This window comes from Mus pahari, chromosome 23, assembly GCF_900095145.1.
Source record: "Mus pahari chromosome 23, PAHARI_EIJ_v1.1, whole genome shotgun sequence".
Taxonomy (NCBI): domain Eukaryota; kingdom Metazoa; phylum Chordata; class Mammalia; order Rodentia; family Muridae; genus Mus; species Mus pahari.
The window spans coordinates 30,627,566-30,637,806 of NC_034612.1; the positions used below are offsets into that span (position 1 = coordinate 30,627,566).

Here is a 10,241-nt window from a genome sequence, read left to right on the forward strand (position 1 = left end):
TCCCCCAGTGAGGGGCTGGGGTGTGACTCAGTGGTACAGCCCCTGCCTAGAATCCCCCAGTGAGGGGCTGGGGTGTGGCTCAGTGGTAGAGCCCCTGCCTAGAATCCCCCAGTGAGGGGCTGGGGTGTGGCTCAGTGGTAGAGCCCCTGCCTAGAATCCCCCAGGGAGGGGCTGGGATGTGACTCAGCCAGAGAGTGATTGCCTGTTGTGTGTGAAACCTTGAGTTTCATCCACAGTGTGGCATTAGAGGAAAACTCTGGATTTAGTACTATGTCTTACTTCCTATAAAAACCCAGATAGGACTTACTGACGGACCTATTTTCATGCATACCTTCATTCCACATTTTGTTTGTTTGTTTTTAAAGACTTACTTATTTGACATATCTGAGAATTTTGCATGCATGTATGTCTGGGAACCATATGTGTGCCTGGTGCCCAGAGAGGCCAGGACGGGAGTTCCAAGGCAGCTGCGGGCTGTCCTGAAGGTTCTGGGAAACAAGCGCTGGCTCTCTGCAAGAGCAGCAAATGTGCTTAACCACTGAGCCGTCTCTCCAGCCCGCCATTCCACATTGTAAATAAGCAGGTCTGTCAGCACTGTGACATTGAGGACATCCTATGGGAGAGTGAGCTGCGGCCCCCACAGTCCACTCAGTTTCCTCTCCCACTCAGCACTATGGCTGGCCCGATACTTGTAGTGTTTATGGACAGGGTGTGACTGTGGAGTCCTGTCTAGCCTGAGGTCACAGTCCTTTTATCTCAGTCACCACAGTGGGGCACACATGGGCATCACCATCCTTGCTGAAAAGCTAGGGTTTTGTCTCCTGGATTTCTTTATCTCACCTGTATTCTGGTTCACTGGTTTCTGCTCTAGTCCTTGTTTCTCCCTGCAGAATTTTGGTTTATCTCCCCCTTTCCCAGTTGTGAGAGGTGGGTGTTTTTAATCTATTTAAATATATATTTACTGTTTATAAACATTATCTATTTATATAATTATATAAGTAGATAATAGATATTACAAGTTATTATCTATTTATCTATATAAATAGATAATTGCTTGTTTTTGTTCGCTTGCTTGTTAGACCAGGTCTCACTATATGCATCAGCCTGAACTTGAACTCATGGAGATCCTCTCGCCTCTGCTGGAATTGCAGGCATGAGCCACCACACCTGGCAGAGTTTAGACCACCGATCTGTGGTCTCCCCCGTTGCAGTGCCTCGGGCGGGCCCTGCTGGCCTAGAGTCTGTGGGTCTCAATGCATTGTGTTCTCAGTTTTCATTCAGTCCGACATGATGTCCTTTTACGTCTTTCCTTTAAGGGGCTGAAGAGGCTCCTCTGGAGGTAAAGTGTCAGCTGTGCAGGTGTGATGACTCGAGTTTGAACCCACATAGAAAGCCAGGTACAGCGCTGTGTGTCTAATACAGCATTCCTAAGGCAAAACAGGAGGCACAGAGGGAAGAGTTAGCCGAACGTGGGTAATAAGCACAAGGGCTGGAATAAGAGATGCTGCCTCAAAACACAAGGGAGGGGAGGACCGACAGAGAAGTTGTCCTTTGACCCCCACCTGTGTGTTCTGGCGTGCGCATGCATGCCCATGCATGTGCTTAAAACATTCTTTTGAGGCCAAGCACACTGGTACATGCTTGTACATGAGGTGCTAAGGAGGATGGATGGCAAATTGAAACTAGTCTAGCCTATATGGCGAAGCAATATCTCAAAGAACAATCAATAACAAAAATTCTTTAGCCCAGAGGTTATTTAGAAGAGGGCCATTTGATTCCCAAGTATTTGAAGATTTCTGTTAACTATGTCTATGCTTAGCCTACTGCGTTGAATGCCTTGTTGCGCTGAAGGGAAAAGGGTGAATTCAACTGTATCAGGAAGCATTCATCTGTCGACTCCGTCCTGGCCTGTGGTTCTCTCCGTTATCAAGACTGGAATGTTAGGACTGAAGAGATGGCTCAGCAGTCACGGTATGCTGCTATCACAGAGGACCCTAGTGAGGACTGGAGAGATGGCTCAGCAGTTGGGGTGTGCTGATCTCACAGAGGACCCTAGTTTGATTCCCAATCCTCACATCCTCCTGTGACTCCAGCTCCAGGGACTCTGAAGTCATCTGCACTCAAATGCAGATACCCACACAGACAGACAGACAGACAGACAGACAGACAAATTCATGTAATCAAACAAAATCAAATGTAAAAAAAAGAAGGGAATGTTCAAGTCTCCAACTACAATTATGGATCCTCCCTCCCAAGTATACCTTTAAAATACATTTAAAAAACAACAACAACAACTTTTTTGGCAGGGAGGGGAGAGAGGGTCTTATGTAGCCCAGGTTATCTACAAACTCACTATGTGGCCCAAATCCCTGATCCTCCTGCTTCCACCTCCTGAGTACTCAGAGTACAGGCATGTGCCACCACAACTAGTTGTATGCAGTTCTGGGGACAGCATCCAGGGCTCAGGATCTGCCATCTGAGCTACATCCCCAGTCTGAATTTTTGCTTTATGTATTTTGAAACCATGTTGTGTGACACGTGTGTTTGTGGTTATTCCTGTCTTCTTTGTGGGTTGGGTTTTCTGTGATGATGCAACATCTTTCCTTGAGTTCTTCTGAAGTTTTCTTCATCTGCTGCTAATATAACCGCTTCTGCTTGCTTTCGGTTAGCATCTGTATGACTAATATTTTCTGTCCTGTTGGAAAGGAATGGAGAAAGTAGAGTGACAGTCAGCTCTGCCTTCGTCTCCTCTGTCTGCCTGACTCCCCGCCGTGGCGCTGGGGGTAAAGGTGGGCTCAGGCCCCTCTGGGTCTTGCTGTGAGACTGGCAGGGAGTCAGTTTGGCTGTCCCACTCCGCGCCATCTAACCAGCTCCTCCTAGCGCGTGACTCCAGGTAGGGTCAAGGCCCCGGCTACCATCAGGCTGAGGACACAGTACCTCTTGCCCCTGTGGATGGGGGTTGGAGATCAGCTTTCTGCGTGGACCCCATGGTTGCCACCAGGAACTTGGATGCAAGTGGGATGCTGTACCCGCTTTGCCGTGTGAGGGGTGATCTCCAGGAGACCTGGTACGCTTTCCCTTTGGTGCTGAGCTTAAGTGGAATGGGTGTTACTAGATCTGTCACTAAGCTACTATGAGCATGACCTTGGTCTTTCATGGGACAGCTGCACGTCCTTGGGGACCCCTGATCATGCTTTGGAACCTGGGGACCAGATCCCTCACTCCTGACCTGGGCTTTAGGCTCATGCCATCCACATGGGGCTCACCCGTGCCAGAGGCAGGCCGCTTTCCTGATGTCCCGCTGCGTGCCGTGTAGGGTGTGGCTCAGCTGCGCCTGCTCAGTCCGAGCATGCACAGTGGCAGGGTTGTAGGAGAAGGGTGGCTTGGGCAGCTTCAGCCTCCTGGTGAGGGACGTCCATGGCAACCTCCTCGCTCTCAAACTCAGTACTTCCCTGCATGGTTATTTTCTGGGAAATCCTTTTCTTTCCTTTCTGTTTTGTTTTTTTAAGATTTATTTATTTATTTTATGTGTATGAGTACACTGTAGCTGTACAAATGGTTGTGAGCCATCATGTGGTTGCTGGGAATTGAACTCAGGACCTCTGCTCGCTCCTGCGCCACTCGCTCTGGTCCTGCTCCCTCAGGCCCAAAGATTTATTTATTTATTATATGTAAGTACACTGTAGCTGTCTTCAGACACACCAGAAGAGGGCGTCAGACCTCACTATGGGTGGTTGTGATCTGTTTTTTTTTTTTTTTTAAGATTTATTTTATATGTCTGTGTGTGTATATGAAAGAGGGGGGCGGTATACAAAGGCGAGAAGCCATAGGTCAACCGCAGGTATCATCTTCAGAACCATCCGTCTTGGGGTTTGTGTGTGGGGTTTCCACGTGGGGTGTATGTGAGTGTGTATATGTGCAGGTGCACATGCGTGTAGGTTGTATGTATGTGTAGGTCAGAGGTCAGCCGCAGGCATCATCCCCTTGGGACCCTGCACCTTCTCCTTTAAACAGTGTCCCTCTCTGGGACATGAGGCTGGCCAGCATGGCCCAGGAATCCTCCTGTCGGTCTCTGCATCCTCAGTGCTGAGATTACAAGAACACACACCTCCACATCTGGCGTTTGTTTGTTTGTTTGTTTGTTTGTTTGGGGTGGGGTGGGGGTGGTTTGTAGATAGGGTTTCTCTGTTTAGCCCTAGCTATCCCGAAACTCACTGTAGAGATCAGGCTGGCCTCAAATTCGGAGACCCTCCTGTTTCTGTCCCCTAAGTGCCGGGGTTAAAAGGGTGTGCCGCCACACCACGCTTTTCTGTTTTTTTGAGACAGGGTCTCTCTACATGGTCCTGGCTGTCTTGGAACTTACTATGTAGACCAGGCTGGCCTCCAATTCACAGAGATCTGCCTGCCTCTGCCTCTCTGGTGTTGGGATTAAGGGTGTCACCAATGTGCCTGGCCACACCTGGATGAGTTGGATTCTAAGGATCTCACTTGGGTTCTCATGTTTGCAGGATAAGCTCTCTGTCCCCTGGGACAGCTGCCTAGCCCCTACCCTTTCTCTGCTTACTTTGGTGACTCCCCAAGATGAAGTAAGTGAAGCCCCAACCAGAATTTATACAGGGATGCTGGAGACGCAAAAGCAAGTGGGCTGGTTGGGGGGAAGTGGGTGAGGGGGATCCGGCCACTCACCCAAGGCCCTGCGTGTGGGAGAAGAGTCCAGGCCATGTTGCTCTGAACCTCTAACCTGGTGTGTTCTGGCCTTTCCAGGTCCGTCTCCCAGGGACCATGTCCCAGCTGTGCCCAAGGCTGAAGTGAAGGGCCAGGAGTGGGCCCAGCCCAGGGCAGCATGACCAAGCCGCGGCTCTTCCGGCTGTGGCTGGTACTAGGGTCGGCCCTCATGATCCTTTTGATCATTGTATATTGGGACAACGTGGGCACCGCCCACTTCTATCTGCACACGTCTCTCTCCAGGCCACAAATCCTAGAACCCCTTCCCACCCAGGGATTGGTGGAGGAGAACGTGTTCACATCCGACGTGGATGAGCTTTTGGATACGCTCCTTAGTTCTGACACAAAGCACGACGACCTTGCCAGGAGAAAAACTGAGCAGTCCCCGGCGCCGGTCCCCAGCAAGCCAGTCCTGGGCCACATGGAGGAGAACGTGAGAGGCTACGACTGGTCCACCCATGATGCCCAGCAGAACCCTGACCGGGACAGGCAGCAGGCCGAGAGGAGGAGCCTGCTGAGAGACTTCTGTGCCAACGCCAGCCTGGCATTCCCCACCAAGGACCGTTCTTTTGACGACATCCCCAACTACGAACTGAACCACCTGATCGTGGACGACCGCCACGGGGTCATCTACTGCTACGTGCCCAAGGTGGCCTGCACCAACTGGAAGCGAGTGATGATCGTGCTGAGCGAGAGTCTGCTGGACCGGGGCAGCCCCTACCGAGACCCCCTGGACATCCCCCGGGAACACGTGCACAATACCAGCACACACCTCACCTTCAACAAGTTCTGGCGCCGCTACGGGAAGTTTTCCCGTCACCTCATGAAGGTCAAGCTGAAGAAGTACACCAAGTTCCTGTTCGTGCGCGACCCCTTTGTGCGCCTCATCTCAGCCTTCCGCAGCAAGTTCGAGCTGGAGAACGAGGAGTTTTACCGCAAGTTCGCGGTGCCCATGCTCCGGCTGTACGCCAACCACACCAGCCTGCCCGCCTCGGTGAGCGAGGCTTTCAGCGCCGGCCTCAAGGTCACCTTCGCCAACTTCATCCAGTACCTCCTGGACCCACACACGGAGAAGCTGGCGCCCTTCAACGAGCACTGGCGACAGGTGTACCGCCTCTGCCACCCGTGCCAGATAGACTATGACTTCGTGGGGAAGCTGGAGACGCTGGATGAGGACGCTGCCCAGCTCCTGAGGTTCCTCAAGGTAGACTCCCAGCTCCACTTCCCCCCCAGTTACCGGAACAGGACGGCCAGCAGCTGGGAAGAAGGCTGGTTTGCCGACATCCCCCTGGCATGGAGGCAACAGCTCTATAAACTCTACGAGGCCGACTTTGTTCTCTTTGGCTACCCCAAGCCAGAAAACCTGCTCAGGGACTGAGCTCCCATAAGCCCTCACGCTGCCCTAATAAACTGAATGACTGTCCCATGAGGCGGGCGGTCCCTTGAGGATGGAACCCTGTGGCCTTCTGGGTTCTCTCCTGGCTCCCTTTGCTTCCTGGTGTGACAGGCGGAGGATGCCACGCCTCTCACATCTGGAGACCATGGTACCAAGCACCTCACCCTGCCGAGTTTTGCGCTCCCCACCCCCACCCTTTTGCAATCTGGATTTGTTTACTCCACGGCCTGTATTCATGGAACACTGTGTTAAATACTGTTTTCTAAGATTAATATATTTCAGATATATTTAATACGAAAGTGGGAGGAAGCAGGAGTAAAGTGTGGCGCCCGCACCCTGGCGTTCCTGTGGTTCTTTGGGTCAGGCAAGAAGCATACACAGGAAGGGAGCCAGGGGCTCATGGGATAGCCTCCTTCCTGGGAGGTGGAACATCTCAAATGTGTCTTCACTGGAGAAGAGCCTAAATTTGAAGCTGGCTGTCTTAGGTGGTGGGGGTAGTGGGGATAGGGGGTGGTTACTGTAACAACCCCCCCCCCCCAGGCTCAGAGGGCCTGACTCATGTCAGCTCCTGTGGGGCTCTCACACAGGAGGCAGCAGCCAGGAAGGGTGGGAGGGAGTGATGTCACCATGCAGGAAGCAGTGCGCCTGAGTCTCATACATCACCTGCTTCTGAGAGCGCAAGCACCTTCAGCTTCAAGCTCCCCTAGTCCGTTCCCCCCCACCCCCGAACCCAAACTACCCAGCCATCACAGGCTTTTTAAAAAATTATTTTTTAAATAATTACTTGTTTTAAATAATTATTTTTTTTAAAAAAATATTTATATGAATGGGTGTGTTTTGCCTGCCTGTATGGCTGGGCACCACGTGTACGGAATACCCACAGAGGCCAGAGGAGAGCACTGGGTCTCCAGGGATTGAGTTTCAGAGGGTTGTGAGTCACCATGGGAGTGTCAGGTCCTCCGGGAAGTAGGCAGTGCTTGATACCACGGAGACATCATCTCTCCAGCCCCTTTGCCTCCTCTATTCGTAAGGAGAGGCAGGTGCATCCTTTGAGTGTGAAATCCCATCTCAGCGCAGGTGTCTGAGGAGACCAGAAGAGAGTGTTGGAATTCTTGTGAGCTGACTGACGTGGGTGCTAGGAACTGAACCTAAATCCTCTGGAAGAAGAGCTAGTGCTCCTAGCCCCTGAGCCCCTCTCTGGCCCCAGAGCCCTGTTATAATGTGATGCATTTGAGAAGCGGAAGCAGAGATAAATCTTCCGGGCTCCCTAATGATATGACATTAGAAATAAATTGTTTTCAGGTCAGATCCTCAGAGCAAAGCGAACTGTCCACTCTAGCGCTTCCTTTAACCCAAGTGTCCAAGCCTAATGATATGAGTCTATTATCCCTGTTACTTGGAATGCTGAGGCAGGAGGATCAAAGTTTAAGGCCTGCCTGGGCTATAGTGTGACTTCAAGACAACTTAGTGAGAGCCTGTCTCAAAACTTAAAAGAGGGCTTAGTGATAGAGTGCTTGCCTCCAATGATAGGCTTGAGGCGTGGCTCAGTGGTAGAGCCCCTGCCTAGAATCCCCCAGTGAGGGGCTGAGGTGTGGCTCAGTGATAGAGCACCTATATAGAGTCCCTCAGTGAAAAATTGCATATGTGGTGTTTAATTTAACACACAGGGTTCTGACTGTGCTATTGAATATGTTGGTATTTGACAAACTATAATTGAAGATGTCCCATTAAGAAAAAGAGATGCCAGATGGGTGTGGTGGTGCATGCCTTTAATCCCAGCACTCGGGAGGCAGAGGCAGGAGGATTTCTGAGTTCGAGGCCAGCCTGGTGTACAGAGTAAGTTCCAGGACAGCCAGGGCGACACAGAGAAACCCTGTCTCGAAAAACCAAGAAAAGAAAATAAGAAAGAGATGCCACAGGGCCTTCAGAGTTAGTGTTTGTATAGGCAGGCACTGGTTATTTTTTTAGCATTATAAACTAGTCACATTGGCATTAATATTCATGAAGAGTAATGAATATTCATGACCATCTCCTTCCTCTGCCAACACTGAGTCATGGGATCAAGGATTTCTACTGGAGAGTCTGAATCAAACCAGCAGGGAGATAACCAGTTACCTACACATTATTGTGGCCAAACATCAGAAGGAAAGATAAGGCTTTAAATTACATTCACTTATGTGTGCGTGTATGTGCACAAACATGCACACTCACATGTGGATTCAGAGAGCAGCTTGCAGGAGTCGATTCTCTGCTCCTGCCATGTGAGCTCCAGAGAGTGGACTCATGTTAGACTTGGCAGCAAGCACTTTACCTGCTGAGCAGTCTTTTTTTTTTTTTTTTTTTTAAGATTTTATTTATTTATTATATGTAAGTACACTGTAGCTGTCTTCAGACACTCCAGAAGAGGGCGTCAAATCTTGTTACGGATGGTTATGAGCCACCATGTGGTTGCTGGGATTTGAACTCTGGACCTTTGGAAGAGCAGTCGGGTGCTCTTACCCACTGAGCCATCTCACCAGCCCCCTTGCTGAGCAGTCTTGTCAGCACAGAGGGGACGATTTATTTTGATTCACGGCTGAGACAAATCATTCCATTGTAGCAAGATAGACATGGTGGAATTCATAGGAGCGTGGGGCTCTCATCTCTGCCCCCTAATGCTGGGGTGACAGGTGCACACTGCCAAACCTGTTTGTTTCGATGCCTACACTGGCACCGGGGAGCTGAGCTCTAGTCCTTACTTTTGCACAGCAACCTCCGCATACACCAAGCCGCTGCACTGGCCCTTTGACTCTTCATCAACACAGACCTGGGATGCAGTGAATCCACTGCATCCCAGCTGAGTGGCTGCTCTCACATCCTCCTGCTGGCTTGGACCACACACCGTGTGTCACTGAGTGGCGGGTAGATGGACTAATCAGTGTAGCACCTTACCCAAGACCTGGCTCTCACCTGCAAGGGGAGGGCACCTGTGCTGTGTTAGTCACCGGCTATGGGTCTCCTTGACAGGAAACGACACCTCTGTTCCTGGTTGGAGAAAAGACACCCCCCAAGAGTCCTCTGCGTGGTGTCTCATTGTGAGTAATGGCGGTTCTGGGCCAGGGCACCCAGCACCTCAGCCTCCCCAAACACAGGGCGTTCCTCTGCTTAGAGAAGGCCGGTGCCGGTGCCTGTGTTCAGTGCTCACACGAAAGGCGCCACAGCGAAACAGCATCTGGACCGGGGCCTGGCTCAGGCAACAGAGCTCTTGATTGACATAACAGGAATCCCAGGCTCCACCCCCAGCGCTGCATAAACCAACATGGGAGTGCCTGTCTGTAATCCTAGAACTCCAGTGGTGGAGGCAGGAGGATCAGGAGTTAGGGGTCACCCTTAGCTTCTATTGGGCTTGAGGCTACCCTGGAATACCTGAGGCCCTGTTGAAAAAGAGGGGTCTTCTGTGTGCTTTTTTGTTTTCTAGTTTTATGTATGTCTGTGTGTGTGTGTGTGTGTGTGTGTGTGTGTTGTTGTGGGAAATATTAAAAAGATCACCAGGGGGCTGGTGAGATGGCTCAGTGGTTAAGAGCACCGACTGTTCTTTCAAAGGTCCTGAGTTCAAATCCCAGCAACCACATGGTGGCTCACAACCATCCATAAGGAAATCTGATGCCCTCTTCTGGGGTGTCTGAAGACAGCTACAGTGTACTTACATATAATAAATAAATAAATATTAAAAAAAAAAATCACCAATATCCTGAACTATACCAGGCACCAGCAGGCCACATGGTACCAACAGGGTGATCACTTCTGGGCAGACTCTCTGGCCTGGAGCTCCTGAAACATCTCCACCCAGCTCGCTAAGTTCCTACTGGCGGGTCGCTACCACGCCAGTCTCATACTTCAAAACTCCCACAGCTTTTTGTGGGGTAAATATCAGGCAAACCCACGCTTTGCCGCCATCCCTTTCTCTCTGGAACCTAGTTGAGCCACCGCGTGAAGGAAAACAGCACACAAACTTAACTCAACAACAATGGTAGCTCAATTGCTGGTCGCAACAACTAGAATCCTAAATCTTGTAAACCTTGTTAAATATAAATCGTCTGCTGGGAGCCGGGCGTGGTGGCACACGCCTTTAATCCCAGCA

At 50.7% G+C, this 10,241-nt stretch overlaps 1 protein-coding gene across 1 annotated transcript in view; it reads left to right on the forward strand.

Annotated features, from left to right (window-relative positions):
- Positions 1-6,455, forward strand: part of Chst12 (carbohydrate sulfotransferase 12) — a 20,375-nt gene extending 13,920 nt beyond the window's left edge. Inside the window, exon 2 of the mRNA XM_021186760.1 lies at positions 4,765-6,455. Coding sequence (XP_021042419.1) covers positions 4,844-6,103 — 1,260 coding nt within the window. The 5' untranslated portion in view covers positions 4,765-4,843 and the 3' untranslated portion in view covers positions 6,104-6,455. The remainder of the gene's footprint in view (positions 1-4,764) is intronic.
- Positions 6,456-10,241: the final 3,786 nt, after the last annotated feature.